The 25,800-nt window shown below is 44.9% G+C and overlaps 1 protein-coding gene across 2 annotated transcripts; it reads left to right on the forward strand.

Annotated features, from left to right (window-relative positions):
* The first annotated feature begins 1,248 nt into the window (after positions 1-1,248).
* Positions 1,249-25,740, forward strand: MSLN (mesothelin). Of its 2 annotated transcripts, XM_037386089.1 has the most exons (31): positions 1,249-1,402; positions 2,824-2,954; positions 3,330-3,434; positions 3,759-3,844; positions 7,801-7,841; positions 8,425-8,446; positions 8,550-8,577; positions 9,332-9,416; positions 10,456-10,617; positions 11,050-11,252; positions 11,684-11,775; positions 12,472-12,602; positions 13,222-13,343; positions 13,732-13,903; positions 14,218-14,433; positions 14,541-14,711; positions 16,345-16,491; positions 16,645-16,694; positions 17,535-17,655; positions 17,999-18,084; positions 18,682-18,811; positions 18,920-19,110; positions 19,876-19,966; positions 20,453-20,564; positions 20,799-20,983; positions 21,790-21,936; positions 22,166-22,299; positions 22,888-23,015; positions 23,632-23,726; positions 24,335-24,524; positions 25,204-25,740. In XM_037386089.1, the coding sequence occupies exons 4-31, from the start codon at positions 3,802-3,804 to the stop codon at positions 25,296-25,298; spliced, it is 3,390 nt and encodes a 1,129-aa protein (XP_037241986.1). In that variant the 5' UTR covers positions 1,249-1,402; positions 2,824-2,954; positions 3,330-3,434; positions 3,759-3,801; the 3' UTR covers positions 25,299-25,740. The 2 variants fall into 2 exon arrangements, with proteins under 2 accessions (XP_037241986.1, XP_037241987.1); XM_037386090.1 differs by lacking the exons at positions 1,249-1,402; positions 2,824-2,954; positions 3,330-3,434 and having other exon boundaries at positions 3,478-3,844.
* The last annotated feature ends 60 nt before the right edge of the window (positions 25,741-25,800 follow it).

Consider the following 25,800-nt stretch of genomic DNA (forward strand, 5'->3'; position numbering starts at 1 on the left):
TAGTTGCCTCCCACTGGGGACAAGTTTTACTAGCATTCCTGTTACATGCTCAGTATTCTGATTTGTCTGCAGCTGAGAAGCCTGATGCTGTAAAATTAGAAAAGTTCATAAAGGGTGGGGAGAGCAGTGCTTAGGAAGGGAACATGGTGCAGATTAATGACAGGGAGGGCTCTGTGTCTGGGAAGGTGGTAGCTGAGGGAGTGCTAGGCTCTGTCCCCTGAAAGACTTGTCTGCCCAGGTGTGGGCTGTGAATACTTCATTCTTGCTTAGTCACAGTTGCCACCTGGATCACTTCGTGCAGCTAAAGATATTCAGATAACAGGAATTAAGGTCCTAGACCACATCCCTTCCGGTCAGCGTGAAGGTTATTGCTGAATTATGGACGTAAAACCTGCTTTTCCAGAGTCGTGCCACTTCGTGTGCAACTGTGACATTATCCTGTCTTTCCATCCATCAGGGTGATCTTACCCTGCTCTGAAAACAGCACTGACATGCTAAGCAGTGCTGAGCCTCCTGTGGCAATGTGGCTGTGTCCCTGGGCTGGGCCAAGCTGGGATCTGGAAAGTGCAAGAAAACGTGCAACAGGCCAAACTGCTGCTCCCAGCTTTCAGTGCTACAAGGGGGTGAATCTGGATGTGGCATCACATCTAAAAGGTAAAAATCCTTTAGCTGGAGGCCTATTTTAGGGAGCTATAACTCTCGCTTAGGCTTATGAGAGCAGATGCAGTACCACAAATCAGCTTGAGCCTTATTCTACGTAATTACTAGAATTTTGCTTTGCTATGAAGCATGCAGAAATTATGATAGTGGCTCACTTATTGCTATGCTGAAATAATTGCCTGTCCTCTCATCTTTGAGCTCTTCTGTCTGTCGTCATCTCCTCAACTGTATGCTCTTTGATTCAAAGACCTTGTTTGTACCACACCTAGCACTCTTGGATGTGTGCTCATGGCTCTTAGCTGCTATGGGGTAAATGCAAATGGAAGGTACTGGATTCTTCTACTCAGCCACCTTGTGGACAGACCTTAGAAAAGTATCAGTTTATTTACAGTTGAAAGTTCCTCCTTGCTTTTGTGAACTCTGGTTTCTTTCCCCATAACAGGGGTGCTCTGCACACTCCTTGGCTATGTGTGACTTCCTGGCTGACACAAGCAGGAAATCCTGACACTATGCTTGCTGCCTCCCCTGGTTTCCTCATCCATGGCTGAGGCTCGGTGTTGTTTTTTTCTGCTTTTCAGATCTCTCCTGTTCTTGTGTTTCACCTCCCGACACCCTGGGGAAGAGCCATAGGTTGCAGATGGCAGAGCCCTGCTGTGCCACATGGTCTTTGTTGCTTTCTTGGTTGACCCCTACACGGACCCACAGTTTGTCCAGCAGCCTGTCCAGGGCTTCCCAGCAACAGGTACCTATCAGACCCTCTGCCATGGACAGCCTGCTTGCAATGTGGAATTTACAAAAGGTACAAGGCATTGAAAGCTTTGGTATTTGAAATATGATGGAAGGGTCCCCATCCATCTCAAGGACACCTCATTTGGGTATCCTGGAGAAGAGGCTTCTTGCTTTGAACTATGAGCCTGTGAATCTGACTCTTTACAAAGTTATGCATTTCAAATTTATATAGATTTGGGTAGCTTAGGATGGGTGCTGATGAGAGTCACTTTCATGTTGGGCATCCTGTGCACTTCTGAGTCAGACAAACTGCATTTATGAATCAGTGTTGCACTGTTTTCAAGATAGCTGATAAACATGTTAAGTGTGGTAAGAAAACTAGGAGTGTGGAGAGAGCCAGAGGTGATGTTGTGAGTCAACACTGGCTTTTCTCCATGTTGCCACAAACACATGAGATAGAGGTGGGCATGATGGGGCAAGCCTAATCCAGGGGCATAACTGATTTGTGGAAAATCTTGTCTTGCAAAGCATCAATAAAGTGACCAAACAAATATTTTTCAAACCTGAGGATGCAAAATTACTCCGCTGCATCCAGGGAAATTGAGAGAATTACTAGGGGCAATTTCTTAGTGACCTGGGGGTTCAGATCCAAGAATCAGTGAAAAGAAGGCTGAAATGGGTGGAATATAATTTAATATCCATCCCTTGTTAGAATCTGCAGCAGGTCTCATTTTTATTCTTGCAGATTGTTTGCCAAGTTTTTCTTGCTGAAGTGCTGACAGGCTGACAAATTCAGTCAAAATCAGGAGATCTCCCTGACTGCTGATGTGCACAGGGCTGGGGAGATCATGGGGAACACCACCACGGGTGATTCAGCTGAAGGAGCAGGGCAAACCCACTCAGCTACTGCAGCATGCAGTTACTGCATAGAGACCCCTGAAAACTAATTGTGATCTCTTTAATAAGAATGTTGTTTAGTTTTTAAAATAAAGCAACCTGCAGGAATTGTAAAGCCCATGAAGTTATGTCTTAGGATCTTCGCAGCAAGGAAATAAATGAAGGTTTGTGGAGGGAAAGCCCACTTTTGGTGATAGGGAGGCAGGGATCTCTGGCATTACAGTTCTAGAGCCATTGGTTAATAACATTCCTGCTCAGTGGTCTCATTGCTGTGGTCCTTGTGAGTGCTAACGAGCTGCTACAGTGGATACTGATGCACTTGTGTGCAGATGCTGGGCACCTTGGCATGAGGCCAGTGTGCTGTGAGCACCCCTGAGCACCTGTGAGCAAGGAAAGGTTCATGAAGGAAATAAGGCAGATGGCCATGCTATGGGATTTGCCTGCATCAGTCCTAGCCTTAGCCTGCTGCAGGGCTGTGGTTTTTTTATTTCGGCTATCCTGATTCCTCTGCCCTAAGTGGAGAGCTCTGTGTTTCAGTTGACTGACCTCGCTGAGCCTGGAGCAGAGTTCCCAGTTCGCCATACCTGTGATCCGAAAATGGCCTGGCTGGTCAGCAGAGGAGCTGCCACATATTTCTCTTTGGGATTTCCCAGGCGGAGATGACTGAGGTAAACAGAAGTGTCGGGAAAAGGGCCAAACATTTCAAGCTCCACTGAAGCAAAATTTCCTGATGACAGATATTTCTTTAGTAACTGGAGAAAGGTGGTGCTAGAGTAGCTCCGTCCTGGGAGCACAGCTTTATTTTTGTTGCCTCCTGTAAATATTAAACGTGTCCTGTGCCAGGCAGGGAGGGAGTGCACCTATGCACTGTTCTTGTCCTGCTCACTCCAGCACTAGCCTTGCTTTGGGCTCAGCATTTCCTCCTGTATCCTAGAAATTACAAGCATTAACAAATAACTCACATTTATTTGTGCTGCTAAACACTTGTATTCTCAAGAACTTACAGGTGTGCACAGGGCTCCAAATCCATCCTGTAATTTCAGATGCAGTTTTGAGAAGCCAGAGACACGCCCTGGGTTGCTCAGTGAAAAGTGGCCCTCTCTGATCATAGCTTGCACACTAAGTGCCTGGCAACTAGCGGCTTGAAGGTAAGCACCACGGTTAACCATCCGAGTGGGTTGTGCAAGCTCTTAACTTCCTCTGCCAGAGGGGAGCCTAACTTCAGGGTGCTGGTAGCAGTGAATCTAGTTTAACTAACGCTGAGTTCTCTGCATGCAACTCCGTGCTTTTGCAGGCATAGCAGACCCTCAGTAGTTTTTTGTGTGCTTTGGGTCTGGTTTCAGATAGGTTTCGTGTAGGTTGTTGGTGTGTGTTAGTTTGCTTGCGAGACAGTCACCTTTTAGCTTTCCTACTCTGAGTTTGGTTTTGCAATTAAGTATTATTCATGTTTGATTTTTCTTGGCTGAAATAAGGTGATTCCTTGCATGTGTGGGTGCTCTGAAGACCTTTGCAGAAATGCTGCCTTTACTCCCAGGACTGCGCTTCCTCCTTTTTGTTGGTGAGTATTACTGTGAGAGTGATGAGTGTCCTGGGAGGATTTTCCATACCAGCAACTGTAGCTGAGATAATCCTCAAAAGGGAAAATTGTGCTGAAAGACCACTGAACATTACTTTGGCGGTTGCTCTAAATCCCAGCCTTTAGTTATGCTTGTTTATTATTGTATCTGTGAACCAAAATGAATTAGATTTTGTAATAAACAGGGTGGAGAGACAAAATTGGAGTTCTTTCTCCTCCTGACATTGCAGAGCTGTCTGCTCACTGCCCTTTGTTGGAGTATCCTGGTGTCTCTGGGAAAGCACTTAAGAAATAATCTTAGCTGAATCTAATCGCCTCTATATTCCCCTACTTTGGTTTTTTTAGGTAGTAAGGGATTCCCGAGCAGGATCTTTGTTTCTTTCAGAAAGTGTCAGTGTTTTATTCTTTCTTCCTTACCTGACTTGGGATCATGTTTTCAGTGGATGTTGATGACAACACGTGAACTTGTAACACTACAAACAAGCAAATGAGCCACCAGCTGGGCAAGAGCTACTTAAAAGGACCATCATTTTCTCTGCAGTAGGCTTAGTTATCAGTACTGAAGGCAGGGAAACAATTAAACAGATAACTTTTTTTCTTTATTTCTTTAATTAAGCAGTTGTTGCTGTTTAAAACTGACCAATATATTATGGATGCCCTGATGAAAGTGTGATATTTTTTTTTTAATTTTCTATTAACTGTGTACAAGGAGGGACATCTCTGTCCAGCAGAAGTACACAGGTTGCTTGTAAAAGTTAATGGCTCTTCATGCAATTGCTTTTAAGTCTGGCAGGTCAGTGATTTTGGTGGTGCATTCTCATGTTGGCCACTGGCTCAGCATGCAGCCATTGGAAATCATACCATTTCTGTGGGCCGTGCTTGCCCCCATCCATCTACCCATCTTCTTCTGTAAATGGCCTGGATAACTGGAGATGGAGGAAGGGCAGAATATCAGAAATGTTCTAAGCTTGTAGAGAATTTGCATCCAACAGCTTGCATGCACTGCCCTTTTGGGGATGGACCAAAGGGGGGAGAAGAAAACACAAGTTTCTGGAGTCCTTGAACAGGTTTCTGAAAGGGAAGGATAGGAGATCTGAGCATAGTGGTGCCACCCTATCGGTGTGAATGGCCTTGCTGTAAAGAAACAGTGAGGAGACTGGGCAGCGCTCAGCAGCCTTGTGGCACAGAAGTGCCCTCATGGAGGAGGAGGGACTGTGGAGAGTAGTTGAACTGTGAACAGCACAGCATAGACAGGTGAAAGACACTGTCTCTTCCATTACGGAAGTCTTCACTGCAGCCTGGCGTGCCTGTGCACTAACAAGCATGGGAGGGAAAGCAGTGTTTAGAAGGGTATTGCTCCCCGAGTGATGTGCACATATCTTAGGTGGTTCGTGACACGAGCTGAGTCCAAAGCCTTTGTTGTGATGATGTGAGATGAAGGTTTTATTGTCATACAGTGAGAGGTTTTGTGATAGTAGGTTGGGGTCCCCTCTGATCTTGTAGAGGGAGAAGCCACCCTTCCCCTTCCTCCTCCTCCTCCCCGTGTGGGTGTTTCTGAACACTGCTGTTTTGAGTCAATGGGACAATTTGCATGCTTGAAGTTAAACATCTACATAAAGAGCTTTCCAAGAGTGGGGCCAAAGGGCTTGGCTGGTGGAAACAGCCAGGCTTTGTCTGCAAGCAGGGAAGCATGGCTTTGAGGCTGGGCAGGCCTCTGGCACTCAATTCTGGGTTATGATTTTGGTAACTCTTTCAGGGCTTTCTCTAGGGGTAAAGTTAATGTGTGTTAGGGCTAGAGGAAAGCACTGCATTTGCCCAGCTATGCCTATGTTTTGTTTGCCTGTTACTTAATGACAGTTCTCTATTAATCCAATGATCAGAAAGGTGTAGCAGCTATCAAAAAAGCTGTTATACTAATTAGAGACTTATCTATCCCTACAAGCTATTTTATAATCCCCTTCCTAGTGCAGATGATTGGACTTGTGAACACATCCAAACTCAGGAAAGCCACTGCCTTCCTCCTTCTCATCCCCATCACAGTGCCATGATAAGGGTCTCCTATCCTGTCAATTTCTGTGCCCAAGTATCACCATGTGTGTGACTGACACTGGCCTGGGCCAGCTTAGCCCTGTCCCTCAGCCATATGAGGTGGAGAAACCACAGGAGGTTGCTTCTGGGTTTTGGGGCTCAGCCTCTCTACATTTCCCCCTATGAGTCACTTCTGGCTGAATATTTGTAGGTAACACCAGTCCTGACCGTGCTTCCCCTAGGGGGTTGGAGGACTGGGGTCACTGATGCTTTAGAGCCATGGAGTGATTGTGCTGAACCTGAGCTGTGCCACACGTCTGTGGGCTAGCTAGTCCATGGGTCCGGGAGATGAGACATGGGTGGGGGTGATCTCTGTAGCCACTTCGGCCTCCTGTCAGCTGTTATAGTGCCTGTTCCAAAGTCACTGATGGTGGTGGTGTTCTCCCTGCTGAGAGATAGATGCCAAACTTTCAGTGCTGTGTTACTCCTTGAGCAGATGAACAAGGCCTGCAGAGAAGTGGGGGTACTCTGGACCTGCTGTGGTCTGCCATATGCTGAGATGGGTCAGAGGATGTAGCTAAAGGAGTGGGAGGAGAATGGTGCAGGCTGGGCATGCTGTGTGGCACGGTGGTGGGTGAGAGCGGTGAGGAGCAGCTGTGGCAGATGCCTCTGCAGGCCCTGGTGCCTCGCTGTGGGCTGAGGCCAGGCACGGCTGCCCCAGGAGATGGGTGAAGGTGACAGTGCTGACCAACTGAGTCCTGAGTACGCTGTTAGAGAAACACGCTGACAGAAACAACTGTGCAGTGATTCAGTGCTAGCAAATTATGACAATCAGCCTGCCAGCGTAACCTCAGAAGCCTCTAACCATTGTCTTCTCCCTCTCCCTGCCTCTCATTTCAGGTAATGTTTGTTGCATTCACTTGTTCTGTCCTGTCAGAAGCTAGTGATAAGTCTCTATCTTCCCTTTTTTCTGTACGCACGGGATGCTGAGTTTGACAGGCTCCTAATCTGAAGTAAATAATACTAATGCCAGAGAGATTTGAGTCTGTGTTGTTACTGGTTTCCTAAGCTTGCATTTCGCCACCTTTGCAGCTTCATGGCATTGACAGGGAAGATGTAAGATGCCATCAGGAACAATGTAAAAGTTGGGAAACAAGGAAGAGACAGGTGGAGGGCTTGTACAGACCTGCCAAGAGCCAGCAGTGGCAGTTTGACTTATTTCAGTAAATCCCTGTCAAGCTCTTGGGCAGGACTGGTGCAAGAGCTGTCGTACACTGGCGTTACTTGTGTCCTGTGCAGTTCTGCAGCACAGGGTGATTTTTATTCCAGTTGAGGATTTAGTAGGAAAAATGTATGAAATACAACCCAGGCTTGACTACAGTTGACATGTTGATGGGGACACTGTAAGAAACAAGTAGAAGCTGCAAAGCTCAAACCAATATGGAAGTATAAGCATGGTGAGCCTGGCCTTCCAGGCTGAACGCTGACTGTGGGCTAGCCATGGTGCACAAGGAATACTGGGCAGGGAAGTCCTGGAGAGGAGGACTGTACCCAGAGTGTTGTTTCTGCCCCTTTCGCTGCCTTTTCCTCTATGGGGACAGAGATTCATGCAATCCCTCACGTCATCATAAGACACTGACTGCATTTCTGTCCTCTGCCAGACTGGCCTGGGGTGGATAGAAGAGTGCTTGGTGTCTGCTTGCCCAGCCAGCTGTCATAAAATCAAAGAGGTAACAGTAGAAAGGTCTGACAGAAATAATTCTGTGAAATAACTGTGTCAACAATGAGGAATAAAATAATGTGGTGAGATGAGTGATTGTTCAGGGTCTGTTAAGCCAGTTGGGGGCTTGACTGTGGGAGCGAGCTTTGTCCTGGATTTGCTGCTAAAATCATGGCACATTGTCTTCCAGGTTGGCAGGTAGCTGCCGCAACTTCTGCTGGGACGTATCTGGTAAGGCAAATTCATGTATTTAAGATGTGTCATCCATGTCTTTACTTGCAATCATGTGTGGGTTGGTGGTCAGCATGGGCCCCTTCCTGATAGAAGCGCATTGATGGGAATCCGTTGCTATAAGCCAGATCCAGTGCACTGAGCATGGAGCTGGGTGGTAGGTGCCCTTCCCATTTCTGTCTCCCAAGCAGTAAGTGGAGTGGGGATGGCTTTTCCAGCTCTTTGCAGGGCTTCAGTGCAAGCACATCAGCAGACATTTCAGTGAAGGTGGCACCCATCAGCCACACTCGGAACAGTCACATAGACCCTCATGCCTGAGTGATGGGAGGACTCACATAACCCTGAACTTTCCACCTGTCTGAAGTGCAGAGCCAGTACTGATAGCAGTTCTGCAGATGGCAACTACCTAGCATGGCAAGATGGGAGCTCTGGATCTGGGCACTTGGGTGTGTTCAGGCCAGTTCCAAGTACAAATGGTTGCAGCTAACTTGCTTCTCCGTATGCAATGATCACAAATAATGTTGTGCTACCATTGTAACTGCATGATAAGATCATCTCTTTTTCTCTCTTTCTCCCGGCACAGTGCTCCAGCTCCCCTGTCAATGGTGAGTTTTTACCAAGTAATCTCCATAAGGAAGATTCAGACATGGTTCTGTATACATAGCCTTATTTCCTTTATCTTTCTCTCTCTCTGTTTTGTGGAATCAGAATCTGCTGTGTGTGCTTCAGTGAAAAGGTATGTGAACCATCAGCAAACTGTCTTGGCAGCATTTTCCTTGGGAGTGATACTGGTTTTTGGGGATGCCGCTTTGAGTAGAGGAAAGCCTCTGAAAGCAGGTGTAGCATCTGTCTCCGCACACAGTCCTGGGGTTGCCTGTGGGCAGGGAGAGCTCTAGTTGCGCTCATTGAAACAGTGAAGGGAGAATGGCTTCTTGGGGCAAGTCCCTGGTGTCAGCCAGCCTGACGTGGAGGGGATTTACTGCTCCAAGAACCTTGGCATTGGTGCTGAAGTTAGCTTGGCTGGTGGTGGGGGGACTAAGACTCAAACAGGTCTGCTTCAAGCCTTCATTGAACTTAATCTGAACAATTTAAAAGTATCCTCTCCCTGCTCCCAAATGGTGCCAGCAAATAATTCTCATCATCTGTGTTGTTTGTTTGCTCTTCTGTATTTGTTATGTGTGTTGTACCTTGTTGTTATGGCCGCCTGGCATTGTTCCTGCTCCTTAATGTGTGGACTGGACCCTTTACACCAGAGTAGCTACTAGCCATCCCTGCTGCAGATAAACAAAACTTCAGTGAAGAAGGGCATGTGGTCAGGGGCATTCAGATGCCTTTCCCTGGCCGCCTGGGCTCGGGCAGTTGTGCTCCTTGCCTGCATTTGCAGATGTATTGCTGACTGGAGTGCCAGCTCCCAGCCAGTTCTACCCCCAGCTGCCACAGGTCTGGGGCAGCTGGTGCGGAGGTAATGTCTTTGCTTTTATCCCCACCAGCGTCAGCCAGGAGATGCTTCTCAAGATAGCCCGTGGCCAAGGCTCCCCCTGCAGCCTCACGTTCGGTCAATATGCCTGTGCACAGGTAATGGCAGTCCTGCTCTTTTCATGAGCTAGTGTGTTTTGTTTTTCCTGACAATAGTGCCATTTCTATCTTAAAAGCAGTCCCACCGTCAGCTGTGAATGGAGTGACCAAAGCTTGTCAGGGTTTCCCTCACAAGACTGAGAGAAGGGATGGGGTGAAACACACAGGGACCATCCAGAGCACTGAGCTGTGGCAACATCAGCTTCTGAGGCAACATGTGCTCTGTGTCATGTGGCTCAGGAGTGGCTGCACCACCATGGAGGCCTGTCTGGGGCTGTCTGTGGAAGTGGGGGACGCTGTCTTTTCCAAACCTCTCAAGTGAGAAGGCGGGACAAAGATTTTCAAAACAAATTGGCTCTTAGAAACCAGCATCATAGCGTTGAAACAGATCTCTGCATGAAAGTGCCCCTGGTCCATCAGGGTAAACCAACAATAAAAAGTGGTAAAAGCACAACAAAAAGTGTTTGCAGTGTGGAAAATGTCATCTGGAATATTTCAGGTTTACTTCCTTTCCTGCTTTTGTCATTATTTCTTAAATTGCTGTGCTGCCAGTAATGGCAATTGAATTGACAATGATTTGTATTTTCCCATAAATGTTTCTAACAGAAAGTTGTCATTTCTTCAAATATTTGTTGATGTGTTTCTTGTTTGGTTTTTTTCACTGAAAAATGTTTCTGCAATGAGAAGGTTCCCTATGGAAGTTTCCACTTTGATCAAATGGTCTTTTTTTTTTTTTTTGGTGGGAAACTATTTTGAATAAAGATTTTTAAAGCCACCCCTTTAAAGCTTGGGGTGAGCACAGATTAGGTAACAGAAGGATCCAGCATTAGGGACTGGATAAGTTTAGACTTGCTTCAAGTCACTGGAAGTTGGACTTTCTTCTGACTCTTCTGTCAACATATTTTATCACCTTGCATTGCTGAATGCTCACGTGTAGGTGAGCTAGTGAAGCAGACCTGAAGGTGATTGCATACTGCAGCATCTCTAAATATGACACACCTTTTATTATCTCTATATGGATTTTCCTTTCCTTTTTCAGAATGCGTGGCTCCAGGACCTTCAGGATGATTTCCTCGTATCTTTATATTCTTGCCTTGCCTCTAAACCTGCCAGTGCTATGGATCCAGAATACTCCATTCTGTTCTTTTCCAAATATGATGCCAAGAAGCTTGTAACTGCTCTGACTATGTTCAGCCACTGGGTGGGTATCACATATCCATCTATTTGTTCACCTGTAACATTAATGCCAGTGGAAGGCTTTAATTAACATTATGGTATTTTTTATGTTGACAAAACCTTGTTTTCAAAAGGGCACTGTTTCAATCAGCAGATCGCCACCAATGTAGCGGAGTTCTGTGCTGTTAAAAATAGCTGGGAAGACAGAAATAACAACCATGAGTTCACATAGGTTAGCTGTTGCTACTTGCAGTGGCAACACAGACCTGGGGTTCCAATGTGCGTTACAGGCTGACTGTAGTTGAATTGCATAAATATTACTATGGTGGAAGAGTCACTATCCAGAGGGGAGAATATTGCTAGGGGTGATTCTGTTCATAATGTATTTATGTTAATGTTCATTTAGAAGTCCATATTCACTTGGATTCATGTGTTTCTTCTCGTCCCTTGCCTTCAGTTTTCTCGTGTGCCCCTCTCTCTCGAGTGGAACATGATCTTCATTAATGGCCTGTGGGAGAAGATGTTGCAAGTACCTGACATTGAGAGCCTGCCTGTTTTGTCTCAATGGGTCCATGGGGGGCTTCAGCCATTCCTGGTTGAGCCCAAGGTCTTTGCTTGCCTCCACACCAAAAATGTGTTGTGTGACACATTTCAGATGATGTAAGTACTGAACACAAATGTTGTTTCAGTCCCATATCGCTGGGGCAGGAAAGGGGCCCTTACTCCAGCCTCCCAAAACAAGTGGCTAAACCCTGTAAGCACTGCGAGCTGATGGAGGCCCAGGCAGGGTTTCTGAGAAGCTCTCAACAGGGCTTTGTAACACACCTCCTGACCCTGTTAAGGAGACCTCTGCATCGGTCAATCCGTGTGCAATGACCTTGATAGCACTGCGTTTACAAAGCACTATCGCAGGATTGGCAGTGCAGCCCCCAGGTGATCGCAGGAGCTGTTGTGAAGGGAAGCCAATTGGTAGATTTGGAAAATTGTGATTGATAAGACCAGTTTTCAGGTAACAGCCATTTCTGTGAGAATCCAACCCTGCCAGGTTTGACTTCATCTGTGTCTGACATGTCTGCCTTATCCATCTTTAGAGTCGCTGCTCTGAATGGCATATACTCTGACCTTCCAGTGGAAGAACAGAGGAATCTTTACGCTGGGATCAAATACTATCTCACCCAGAATGGTAAATGACTTGGTTTTCTTTAAGAAACAGCAGAATACTTTAAGCCACTGATGTATGCTACAACATTAGCTGTGATCTGTTACAGGGCTGAGGCTTCACAGATTTTTTTTTTTTTGTGAATTTATAGCCTTTTCAATGGAAATAGGCTGGGAACATGACAGTGATAAGTGGTATCGGGAATAATTTTCCTGCCTGAAGCCTTTATTAATCCAGGATTTTTATAGATCAGCAGTTGGTCCTATGCTGACTTACATCCTGTACATTTACTGCTTTTGTTGTGAAAGAATTGTGCAGGATTTCGTTCTGAGGGCTTAAGAATTCAGCTCAGAAGTTAGCTCAGAAAAGGGACCCAGGTAAGACACTCCCCTGCCTCCAGGCAGTAGCTTGCATGCAAAACCCTAATGTTCTGCAAAAAATTTTTGGCAGATTTGAAGGGAGGAAGAAAGAGACTGGTGATGAAATATTTGGAGGATTGTGAAAGAATGAGGCATCTGTCTTGTCCCATGTGCATTTGTAATGTGAACACACAAACATGTGGATTTGAGCATAATGTGTGATCAGAGGCATTTAGGGAGCTCTCTGTTGGCCAAGTTCTCTGACAGACCGCAGCCTTTCCGCATTCAGAAATCTCCAGTCTCCACTGATTTCCTGATACAGTGCAAGTCTGTTGTTTTATGGTGTCTGCCTGTTTTGCAGGATCAAACCGGAAATGCTACAGTGCAGCTGTTCCAGGTCTGAATTCCACTGCCTGGTTTGCAAATTATCTTGGATCCTTTTTGGAGCATGCTACTGTTGGAGACCTGCAGCTTTTTGGTGATGAACTAACCGTAAGTGCAGGCTCATCATGGTGATGAAGAACCTGTAGTGTGCAAAATACTCTGTGCCTGAGAGGTCATCTTCCTGCCCTGACCAAAACTCAGGGAGCTACTGCTAGCAGGAACATTTCTCTTGTGTGTTTATGGTGAACAGTCACATCAGTTATTGTTTTTTCCCCCATCGTGATTTATTGTGATAAGAGGCACTTACACAGGACTTGGATTCACATCAGTTTGCCTTCTGCAGAATTACCTGAGTTGGTAAGAGGAGCAAACCCAAACTTTTTCTCAAGACTAGACTGATGTCTGAGCCCGGTTTAGTGAATGACTGTACCGTGCCTGCATGTGTGAGTGGTGCTGTAGCAGCAGGGTCATGTCCTTTAGCAGCTCTCCCACTTCTGTGCCTTACAGTAGTCATAGAGGTGCTTGCATGCCCCCTGAGAGCAAAGATAAATAAAACAAAGTCCCAGTGTATTACTTGAAAACAATAAATAAATTTCCTCACAACTTTAAAACCAGGTGAAAAAAAACTTAGTGCTTGAAGTGAGGTTTGTTCAAACTGTCCCAAGTGACTGTTGGGATTAAAGTATTTATCTAAATTTATTTTTTTTTCCCATGTCAACACCCTCAGCTTCAAAAATTTGCCCGGGATCCAGTCAATATACAGATGATCAGCAACCTCACCTTGCTCCGGGAGACAGCTGTGTACTATACCTCACTACTGACCTCTGGACCTGGTTTTCCCTTATCAAGGTACAGGACCTGACCTGACTTATGGTTTAGCATGGTACCATGACTTAGCAAAAGTTTGATGCTTCCACAAAACGTTTAAAACGTTTTTCTGTTCTTCAAATAATTGCATTGCACTTGATTTTGGGGAGGGCCAGACCACAGGTTTCAAATCTTGGGAACTGACTGCCATGCAGACCAGCTACTGACCAACAGTGCATCTTGCATGTTTTTACAGTTTTGCATGACACAGCAGTGCTCTCTGTAGACAGGAGCATCTGCATTATCAGAGCTAAAATAAATTGGGGAAAACATGCACTAGAAAAGAGCATCCTTTTGAAGAAGAAGAAAGATGTGACAGAGCCACTGTCTGTCATACTGGCAACCTCTCCTCCTTGTCTCCCACCTGCAGTCTCCCAGACAGATTTGTTTGCTACCTGAGCCCCTCGGCAGTGAGCAACCTGAGCAGAGATGATGCTTTGAGCTTGGCCCAGAGGATCAGTAAGAACTGCCCATTGAACCTGACACGCAGAGGAATAACTAGAGAGAATGCTCCCTCCACCTTGACAGCAGAGGAACTGCAGGTAATTTCCTGCCCAGCCCCATGAATCAGTTCTTCATTCACCTTGACAAAATTTATGAGAGTTGAGGATTCAACTGTCATGCCTCCTCTTGTGTACAGTCCTGTAAGTCATCTTGCTTTTTTTATTGTGGCGCCTGGCTGGTTTTTCAAAATCTGAAAAATCTCAGTGGGTGGAGGCAGTCCGTCCATAGACTTCATCACATTAAGTTCGAGGCAGAAGTCCGGTGATCTAAGATGTCCAAAGGCTGTAGGATCTAGTAGGCTCACCTCATTGCTTATCTGACTTTCGTTTTTGTCTGCATGGGACTTTTTCAGGTTGCATCCTCTTTAGTGAGCAAGTTTGAGCGTTTCCCTCCTGCAGTCCTGCATGCATTGGGCCAGGCTGCAGTTGGGCTGTCTGTGTCCAGCATTGAAAACAGCATCAGTGATAAAGACCTTGAAGCATCTATTCCTGTCCTGGGTGAAGTTCGTGGCTGGACCGCTGAACAGTCCAGCACTATTATCAACAAACTGCTCAGCTCTGGCTATCAGGTACAAAGAATAAGGTCTACAAATGCACCTCACACTTGGTATAGGTAGCTGCCAGAAAATGATGTTTGGCCCTTCGTGTACTCATGCCTGTGTGCATTACCTTTCAGATCCTGGATGGAGAGAGCCTGGCAAAGCTAGGGAGCTTGGTGGCTGGCCTCAACAGCAGCACACTTCAAAGTCTGCCTCCAGAAGTGATCTTGGAAGCCATTAAGTTGCCTGAGTTTGTTCAGCAATTGGTGACCCTGCCGTCTGCTCTGAGAATGACATTCGTGGAAAAGGTGAAGTTGTTTTTTCTTCAGGCATCACAAATTAGCAAAGCTCCAGTGACTCACAGCTAAGAACACTGGTTACCTGGGGCCAGGCATTGACACACACCTGCACACCCAGACAGCATTCCCTTGGGGGTGTTTGTCATTGCTAAACTGAGTGTGCAGCTGGACAAGCATCTCAAGTCCATATGACTGTGTCTGTGTAGATGTACTTGGCTGCCAGCCAGCGACCTGCTGAGCCTTTTGCGGACAAAGGCAGAAGAGCCAGTTGTTTTGCGGGGTGGTCCCAGAAAGTACTCCCCAGTGACTTGAAAAGATGCTCTCAGAGAAAGAATATTGTCATGGTTTTGTTGTCCATCACCATAAGCAGGTTTGTTACCGGGTGCACAGCACCAGTTCACACACCAAGTTGAGGTATTCCTTATTTATTTATTCTCATGCACAAAGTAGGGAGCTAGGTGGTAACCCACAAATGCCTAGCTCCTTGATTGTCAAAACTTTACACTATTTATACATTTCTATACATTTCAACAAACAAAGACATCAGCCTTCTGGTTACAAGTTACACAACTCTTGCATTGCTTAGTACTCAGTTTCCTATTAAGCAATTCTCTTGTTTCCTATGCTCGTTAGTCTGCATGCTCGATCTCCACGTCTTTTTCAGTTGGTGGGTTTCTTGAGTTGGTGGTTGTGATCTCCCCCTGCCAGAATGACCTTTTCCCTAGTTTTGCTGAGCAAATTGCTTGTGGTGAGCTTCCTGTCAGCTCATCTATCTTGTGGAGGTGCTTCCTTTGTGAAGTTCCTTTTCTAACAAAATGATTTGCCAATGCTTAAGGAAGTGCTTTGGAGGACACACAAAGTGCTTGTAACTCAAATTAACCCTTAACGCAAAGTGCTTGTGACCCGAATTAACCCTTAACAACGCATTTGCTCTAATTGTCTTAAAGTCATACTGCTAATAATACATTCAATGTTATTAATCATTTGGTATCAGTTTGGAGTAGGAACGTGTGATAAGTGGCTTAGAAAGTCCTGTTTAGGGTAGACTTGATCCTTCATCAGCGCACTATTTCATTCCCTCGTGTGATTGTGTAGAATTTGGACACCTCTTTGCCTTTTTTATCGGCATTACTTTAGCCTTCAAGTTGCATGTGTAGCTTTCAAGTTTGTGGTTATTCATCCTCTTTCTGGTAGGAAAGACTCTGAACTGTGTTTGACACCAGAGGCCCTGGCTGTAGCATGCCCTGGGGCAATGGAGCAGCCAGGGGAATAAGGTTTCATTCACCTCAGGATTGTTCTGTGGTATGCCTTTGGCAATTTGAGACATTGTGTTGGCAGGGAGAAAGGACATGTCCCTCCTTTCTGGCCTCTTAAACATTTTTAGGGCGTAAAGCCAGGAGGTGGGAAACTGATAAGAGACAGAATCGTTCCCATTCATCAGGACCCCAGGTATTAGCTCCAAGCAGCATTCCCAGTATGATGAATATGTCAAACAGGAATTATTTCATAGTGTTAGGGCTCTGAGAAATGCCCAGATGCAGCAGGGGAATTTGCCTGGCTTCTTTCCAGTTCATAATTTCTTCTCCAGCAATTGTTTATTTTAACCACACTGTTTGAATGATTTGTTATTGCTTTTTAAAAGATTTCCTCCAGTGTAGACCACCCCGCTGACCTGGTTAAACATATCCCGGATGCTCTGGCCAGTTATGTTCCAAAATCATTGCTTGTTTTTGGGGAAGAGAAGCCCAATATTCAGGACCTGAACAGTAAAATGTGGACCCGAGAACAGGTAACGTGCTAGCAGCTTGTGTCCTTCTTACCCCTCAGTGTCAGCCCTGGCCTCTACAGAGCTATGAGTCTGCTCTGCAAATCTGTCTGAAAGTACAGGTTAATGTTGCAGAAGAGTGTGGTAAACCTCTGACACTCTGGCTTTGCTTCCCAGGCTGCCATGTTTTTCAGTGATGTGATAAAGGCAGAGCCTGACTTCAGCAGGTAGTGTTTTTCTTCTTCCATTTTCCATGTTTGTGTTTGCTTTGATTGCAATTTCCATGTTTCCTTTGGTATGTATGGCAGACCCACCACATTCAATCCCTAGCAACAGATGGGAAATACCATGCAAACCCAAACACAGGCATTTACCAGGGTGTCAGCTGCAAAATATACCCATAAGCCATGTTTGCTTCCTAAAATGCTGCTGCTGGCTCAGATTGCACCTGGAACCTAGCTTCTGCCTGCTTCTGGGAAAGGCATTTCTAATCAGAGAATATGTCAGTCTTCCTGCTGTTCCAGGTATTAAATTTAGTGGGGTTGATATATACCTTTTGTCAGCTCTCATATTTGAGATGAAAAATTATGAAACTCATGTTATATATCTGGAAAAACAATAGAGGCAACATCAGTGTCCTGCTGATTTCACAGTACAAGTTTTTCTGTATTGAAGTTTTAAGGCCTTCTCCCTGAGCTCTCCCAGACTGTACAAACTATGTTCAGTGAGGAGGATCTGCACAACTCCACTTGCAATGTGTGGCATCTACTGAAAACACAGGGAGGAGACTGATCTTGTAATTCAGGATACAGCAATACTACTTGGGGTAGAGAATTTTTCCCTGCATTTCTGCTTCCGCTACGAGTCTCTAGATTGTTTGTTTGGCCAGTGGTCTCCCACGGAGGTCAAGACTAGCAGTTTTGAGGGGATGGAGATTGGAGAGCACTAAGCTTCGAGAACGGGGGAGGTTTATTCTTGCTATATTTGTCATTATATATGTCAGAGAGCAGCATTGAATTTTCTCCTGAAGTCCTTGCCTGACTGATTTGTGTTCTGTAAATGTTCAGGCTTTCCCAGTCAGTCCTCCAAGGCTTCACATGCGCAGATGCCAGTGCGGTAGAAGCAGGAAGATTTCAGGAGCTGGCCAGAGTCATGAAGAAGCAGAATGTCAAGCTAGGAGAAGACCAGGTCGGTTTCTGTATTTCAAAATGCCATGTCTGATGGTGTCATGGAGGTAGGAATGAGGTCTGTTCAGCAAGAGCAAAACCACTTTCAGCTTAAGGGACTAGAACAAATGTAACTGGTCCTGGGTCTCCGTCCCACAGTTCAGAATTTCCCCAAAGAGAGAAGTCAAACCCCAGTTGGCTAGGTTTCTCAGGAACCAAACCTTCTGATTTCTGTCTCTTTTTTTTTTTTTTTTTTTTTTTCCTTCTTTCTTTGGAGCAGAGTAAAATCTTTATATTTGTTTCATTTTTTTCTTATGTCTCCATGCTGGTTTCTTTCTTTCATGTAAACTGTGGTGTCCTTTCAGCTGAGCTGCTTAGTGAAGATGGTGACGTTGCATGGGACTCCCAAGGATTTAGATAGCTATCCTAAAGACCTGTTGCTGTTTTTAAGGTAACCGTGCTATGGTTTTCATGTTGTTGCCTTAGTGGGAAAAAGAGGTATTACTTTATAACCTAGCAGGCAATGACTGTTTCATGTTTGATGTATATTTTGAACTTGTTCAGGCCTCCTTATGGGAGACAAAAAAAAAAAATCAGATTGCAGAAAGCTTTCAAAAGGGTTTTAAGGTCCTTTCAGATTCAACTGTGCATCGTATTAATATAAACACTATGAAGCCCTTTCTAATTGTGCCTGGTTGGAGCTGAAACCAGTATGCAGTTTTAGTACTTTCTGGCCTCTGTGAACATGCTCTTCCCTTACAACATCATACCGACAGTAGGGTGGATTTCTTTGTTCCAGTAGCTAACCCACTGTGGTTCTGTATTGAAATCTTGAACAATTTAAAACTGAGTCTCACAATAGATTCCTTAAGGTGAAAATTAATTTTTAAAAAATATGGACTAGGGTCTTTGAGAACCACAGCTGCAAAGAGTTTAATCTGTGGATGTGGAAGATACTGCACTGTACACTTTATATGTTGGACAGCCTTGAACCTGACCAACTGTTTGATATAATGCACTAGAATTCATGGATTATTTGTCTTTCTAGTCCTTCAGACTATGCAGTGACAGGAAGCTGTAGGCAGTATTTTGCTAATATTGGGAAAGCAAATCTTGATATTCTGCAAAGAGAATCGTCTCATCGGAAACAGCTGCTCTTGGAGGCTTTAGCATGTTTGGTACGTGGCGAGGGGACTGCATGGTGCTGGGGAGAACTTGGTGTTCAAGAATGCTCTTCTGTGGTGGCATCCAGTTCTATTAAATACTTCTGTCTGTTATTATTTCAGAAAATTCCTGGCACACAAGTGAATGAGGAAAGTGCAGAGATTCTGGGACAACTGGTCTGTGACCTGGGTGGAGAATACATTAGAAATTCTGGTGGGAATTTGCTGAAGCTGTTAAGCCAGTGTGAATCTTTCCTGCCTGATCAAGAAGAGGCTATTAGGAATGTCATCAGTAGTGGTAACACTACATTTGGGTAAGAATTTTTCTTGACATCAGCAAAACAGTTCCCTTAAACAAAACCATTGTTCTATTAAAACCTGAGTGAACTCCAGCCAACCAGATTGATCAAAAACGTGAATAACTGATTGCTTTTGGATTTTACATTGGGCCTTTTAAATTGTTCTATTTGAACTACTTTCAGCTGAAAGGTTTGGCTGGAATCCCACCAAAAAATACATTGTTGCTTCTATATCTCACCTGCTCTAGTTATAAAAGCCTTTCCTCTTGTCAATTTTTCATTAAGTAAACTTCTCTGAGACTGTCCTGATGAACACAGGTGGGCTCCAGCTGTTTGTCAGCCACTGACATTCAGAAAACGTTCTGTTTCTGCCTGTCAGACTGACAGATGCTTGATAAATCCCTGGCTGTGTCTAATAGAAACATCGTCCAGGGAGGCAAAATACTTCCCCTTTCTGTGTCAAATGCCCTGAGATCCTGGCACTGAGTAGGGCAGTAGTAGGCAATAGATATTCTTTGGATTTTGTGCTAAAGAAAATAATGTGTGTGTTAAATGCCATTTTCCCATCCAGCTGCCCTTATTCATGTTACTAGCAATTGTTCCTGCTCTGGTGGAATGAAGTTTTGTGTAACAGGAAGTTTTAGGATTTAAATCTTGTATTTTCTTAACTTCGAATGTTACAAGGACATAATTCTGGCAGCTTTTAACATAGAGGGAGTTGTGGGGTTTTTTTCTGTTGTTCTTCCTTGAAAGCTGATCCTTGCAAATTTTTGTATACAGACCTCCTGTAGTGTGGTCAACTTCTACCTTGAATGAGCTCAGTGGATTGATTCCTGTATTTGATCACAGCATCTTGCAGAAAATCCCTAAGGTGGGTTGTTCGTAGAGGTGTGAGGCGTTTGGGGAGCACTCCTAGGTCTGGCAGTATGGAAGAAATATGATGGGGGTTGTTCAGCCAGTGTGTTTTCAGTAGTGTCTTCATTTAAAAGTGTGGTGCCAAAGGGCATGGATGGTCTATGAGGAGTGAGGGCTGATCAAGCTGACAGTCTGGAACTGCAAATCTAGATCACTGTCATCCCCTTCCTGGAACTGTCAGAAGAGTACCAGAGGTGGAAAGCAGTAGTAACTCTATATAATGCTTTGTGAGGAGGCAAAATAATTTCTGGGGCATGGAATATAATAGAGTTTAAGCATTTAGAATTTTTCCATCGTCTCACCAAGGAAAGGCTTATAGCAGCAGGTCTACTGCCCATAGTACTTTAACAATGAAGATTCTTGTCTGTGTGAGTAGCAATTTGTTATGCTAGTGGTACACCCAGGATTGCAATATCTCCCTGATGAAACATTTTCCTTGCAGAATGTTTTAACTCTTTGGCTGAAAATCTTTGCACACGATTCACCTCTGTCAAGGGAACAGCTGGTCCCCATTGTTGAAGAACTCCTGCCTACTAGGCATAAGCGTGCTGATGGTATGGGAGCTTTCTCTTACCCTTGATGGCAACACCCCCTGGTATCAGGGTTGACCCTAGAGCTTGTGGGTCTCCCTAAATGTGTCTGAGCTGAACTGTGAAACGCTTGGTGGCGAGTCACTGAGGCGGAGGGGGGTACCATGATTGCATACCTGTCTGTCTCCAGCACGGGAGCATTCAAAGCCAGAAGCAGAAGGATTTAACACTGAACACATTTGATAATTGCTTCAACAGGTTGCCCACCTGGCAAGCAGATAACAGAGACAGTTCTTAATGATGACTTGATGCCTGTGTACTACACACCTGAGGAGTTACATACTTGCCTGAAGAATGTCTCTCTGGAGAATTACCTCCCTCAGATACTGACCTATCCCTTCACTGTTGAGCAATTAGCTATGATGAAGAGGCGGCTGGATGAGGTAATGCCAGGCTGGAGAATGTCAAATTGTCTGCTGGTGAGATTGCTCAGGGGCTTGTCCAGTTGAGTTTAAGTATCTCCATGGACTGAGACTCCACCATCTCTCTGGGCTCCTCTTCCAATGTTTGACCGCCATTACTGTGAAAATACATATTTCTTCATATCTATTCAGAATTTTCCTTGTCTTTTGACCTTTATCCTTTCAACGTGCACCTCTGAGAAGAGCGTGACTCCATCCTCCTTATAATCTCCCATTAGGTAGTTGAAGGCAGTAATAAAAATATAGCCTAGTCTTCTCTTCAGACTAAAAATACAGCTCCCTCAGTCCTCTTGCCCCACTTTGTATGTTGTGTGCTTCTGCCCCATTGCCCGGCATGGTGCTCTGCTGGACTTGCTGGTCTTTCTTGTACCAGGGAGCTCAAAACTGGATGTAGTATCCAGACTGGGTCTTGCAAGTGCCATCAAATGGAGGGGAAGAATCCTTTCCCTTGGCCGGCTGGCTGTGCTGCTGCTAGGGAAGCCCAGCATTTGATTAGCCTTCATCACTGCAAGGTGTGCTGCCCACTCAGGGCTGCGGTAAGGCACTTCACAGGGCTTCAGGTTTTGTTCCTGTCCCCGGGGTCTGCTTGCCTGAGCTATCAAGCGTAAAATGGACAGATGTGCTCTGCGATCTCACTGGTTTTGGTTTCTTATTCCTTGCAGACCTTTGGGGGTTTTCCACATCAATTTTGCAAAGAGCATAAATCCATAAGCACAGGCTTGTGATAATGATTGTTCATATAAGCAGTAACAACGTTCTTTCCACAGACATATCCTGATGGGTATCCTGCAAGTCTGTTCCCTAAACTGGGCTCCCTCATTGCTTTCATCACCCCTGAGGATGTTTCCAAACTGAAGATAACTTCATCTGCCTCGCTGGCTACCTTGCTGAAAAGTCAGCCCGCTGATTATCAGGTAGGGATTTGGGTTTGCTTTCCTGCCTGTATTTGCTTCCTGGTTTGGGAGTTGCTGGTTTAGGACTAGCTTAGTGGATTCAAAGATGATTGGCCTGTCACTGAGGTCCAAACAAACAGATTGGAAATTATTCTGTTTTATTTTTGTAATTATTCATTTCGGGGTTTTTTGAGGATGAAAACGTAAATTCTAATTCAAGTTTACTTTTGAAAAAATCAAATGTTTCTAGGCTTCTGCAATGATTAAACGGTATGTTGACTTGGGAAATGCCTTGGACACTACTGCACTGAACGCAATCGGTACAAAATATGTGTGCCTTCTAAATGCAACCCAGCTGAATATGATAGACTCCAACAGCTTGAAGTGAGTCAAATATCGTGATGCTCCTGGCTTCTCGCAAAAACATTTTCCCATCAGCAAGTGCATTTTCCTTTTCTGTCCACTTAGTGAGAGGAAATCTAGGAAGCAACGTGGTACCTGCTCTTTAAATTAAAAAAAGAGTACTTGCTCTTTAAAAACCTGTGTACAGCTTTAAAAGCCTGCCAGGGAAGGGCTCAGATTTGCAGTCAAATTCTCTTTATTGCAGCTCATCTGACAACAGATATGGTCTGCATGCATGCTTTTATCTAGAGGCAAATGAGAATTAATTAAATTTTATTCAAATTCCTTTGAAAGACTGTTAAATGAAATTAACTACATCTTTGCAAACACATAAACTTACAATGCACCATCAGAGCCATCATAACCTAGAAGACATATCATTTTGAGCAGGAGACTGAGCCATTATATTTTTTCCTCTTAGTTTCTCTCCACAGCTCTTGTATCTACTGGGAAGAGGGGGTCACCTGTCCTTTGTAGAGAATCCCAGAGAGATACTCAGAATTGTTCAAAATTTATACAGGTTGAAGATAATAAAACCTTTTCTCTCCTTAAATCTTCATTTTTCTGCAGACTGGCATCTCTGAATACTTCAGCCTGTTCACAGTTTACGAAAGACATCTTATATGCTAAAGCAAAACATGCTTTCTCAGACAAGCACTATTTCCCTGCTTACTATCAGCTGATTAAACCATATCTAGGTATGTAAAACAACAGCATGTTATGGGGAAAGAGAGAGTCTTAGCCAGGAGGTGGTGAATAGGTATCAAATACCATCTAAGGTTTGGGAATTTTCAAAGCAAAGTTGTTAGAAGTTTCAGTCTTTTCCAACTTGTAGATGGCATTAGATATTCTGTACCTGACTTGAAGTTGCCCAAATCAATTGTCAGACTATCACAGGGAAAACGATTCATAACTTTTGGGATGGATAAGATCTGCGAGATCCATGAGAAATCAAGCTGCTAATGCTTAAGCCATATCTCACAGCCCTTCTCCAAGTCATAAAACATAGATGATTATTTTTCCCCCCTGTTAAGCCAGGAATTTGTTCACAGCCTAAGCAAACTCTTCTTCCACCTCTGTCTAGCATCTGGCATTGTCACAGATTGGTTTAATGGCCAACGCAATAATACTTTCCAGCAAAATGAAGTAGCATCCATATCTTTTGCAGTTGGAACTCACTCTATTAGCAGCCCCAACCTAATAAATTTTGGAGACACTGTTATAGCTGTAGCTTATACAGATACATGACACGATTCATTTGAGGGCTGGCTGTCCTTTTCCATGCTTTGATATACTTTCTCTTTTTGGTCCCAGGGGGTGCTCCTGGTGTGGATCTCAAAGCTCTAAGCAAGGACAATGTGAACATGGACATTAGTACTTTCATGAATTTAAGAAAAGACTCTGTGATGGTGAGCTGAATCTTGAAATTGTTTCACTCCTTGCATTTGTGTTACAGTAAGTGGCTGGTTTGGTCGCATTGTCCATTGGTGTAAATCAGGAGTCACTCCATCAAATTCAGAATGATGCGAGACCAATAGAAAGTGAAGAACTGGCCTGAAACCTTTTTAAATGTGCAATTTGGGGTCATACATGGGTGCTAAGCCAGTCTTACTGAGGAATTTCTTTAGAGCAGGCTCCCATAAGCACTAGTGGCAGAAGCAGGGGACAGACGTGCAGTAGACTACAGTTCACAGCTATGTGACAGATCTTCTAACAGGTGTGTTCGCAGTAATATCCTCAACTCTGGAAGAAAGCCCAGTGATTTGGGCAGGCACTGGGGCCTCCACTTGAGTGTAGGAGACTTGTCGTCAGAGGAAACGGAAATAGTCTTTGGGGAACCATCGTGTTCATTCCCATAACCTAAGAGAAGATTGTTCCAATTGAAACCACTCACCAGAAATTTGTCTTCCTTAATCTTCACACTTCTGCTAATAGAAACCTTTTTCTATCAGTTCTTTGGTCAGAGGTATTATTTTCATTCCTGCATTTACATCTGTAATTCTTTGATTTCTCCTAGAGCCTGACACCTTCTGAGGTTCAGGGCTTGCTGGGGATGAATCTTGGTGATCTGGTGAAATGGCAGAACAAGTCTCCCATCCGGGAGTGGGTCCGAACACAGAAGCAATCAGAACTGGATAAACTGCATGTTGGGCTCACTGGGGGAACACAAGAAGGCTACATCAACATCGTCACGCCCAGATTTCAGAGTACGTATTATGTTAGGACTTATGATTGTTGTGCTTTAAATATTTTTGGGTTACAGCAAGGAGAAAAACTGCATATGGGAGCAAAGTGCTTTCAGTTGCCTGCAAAAGAGAAGTGAGTGCACCAAGCTCAAGCATTTGAGCCTCGGGCAGTGCTGCCAGACAGCTCTAGTCCTGCTTTCAGCAGCCCTTGGGCCAAGGCCCTGGCAAGTCCTCCTTGGCTGCTCCTGTGCTGAGAGAGCAGGGCCTGTTGATCTGGGCTGCTGAGGTCCCGTTCCAGAGGCACTTGTCACTACCCATCCACGCAGCCCCATTAAAGCGCACTGGGGAGTGCTCACCTCCTCCCGTCACCTCCCAGCGTCAAGGGACAGTAAGTTCAGTCCTGCTGGGGAGCCTTAAGCCTTGCAGAGCAAGTTCTGGGTCCAATATGAGAAGCAATCCTGTAATCTCACTGAGACCATCCTCGGTGGCTGAACATCTCAACTGAGTGAGCACTTCCAGAGCTTCCTCCTCTGCGGTGTGTTGGATTTGGGCTGTGACTTGGTGGTGCTGTTAGGGGTGGAAGTTAGAAATAGATAGCCAAAGATCTTCCCTGGATGTGGCATAAAGAGATGTTCTCCCCCATGGGGGAACAGTTCAATTGTTGATTTCTTTGCACTAATGCCCCCTCTTTTTCCTCTAGCACCACCCTCAGCCTCTCTGGGTACTGTGGCTGTGACGTTCCACCTCCTGCCTACTCTGCTGATCAGTTCCCTGATGATGTTAGTCTTGTCTTGAATATCTTCCCTCAAGAGAAATAAGATGAAGGGGAGCAGCCTGTGACCTGTTGTGAGGCCTGTTGGGGACAGCCATGCTGGTGGGTGAGGGGGTATTATGCAGCCCAAGGTTCACTTTTAGGTACATTTTTGTTTCAAATCACACGGGGGGCAGGGAGGGGGGGGAATCTCAGACTCTTCAGAGCAGGATCTTTGCCTTTTGTACAGACCAAGCCTAGGTAAGCACCAGCCATATTACTGCAACACAAACGATACCAATATTTTACTGTACAACCCTGGTGGGTTTAAGGGTGAGCTACTTGGCTTTTTTGCATGTTAACAATTACATTTCTCAAAGACCCAGATCTCTTGATGCTGCCAAGACCACTGAATTGGGAGTGAAGTTTTCTGGCTGATTGTAAATAAATAGTGGAATTAAGTAAAAAATGGCTGAAGCAAATGGATGAGTTGCTGTTGTCCTCTCTTCATTCGGACTGCCTGCGCGTTCATGTCTGCAGGTATCG

This window comes from Falco rusticolus, chromosome 4 (genome assembly GCF_015220075.1).
Source record: "Falco rusticolus isolate bFalRus1 chromosome 4, bFalRus1.pri, whole genome shotgun sequence".
Lineage (NCBI taxonomy): Eukaryota > Metazoa > Chordata > Aves > Falconiformes > Falconidae > Falco > Falco rusticolus.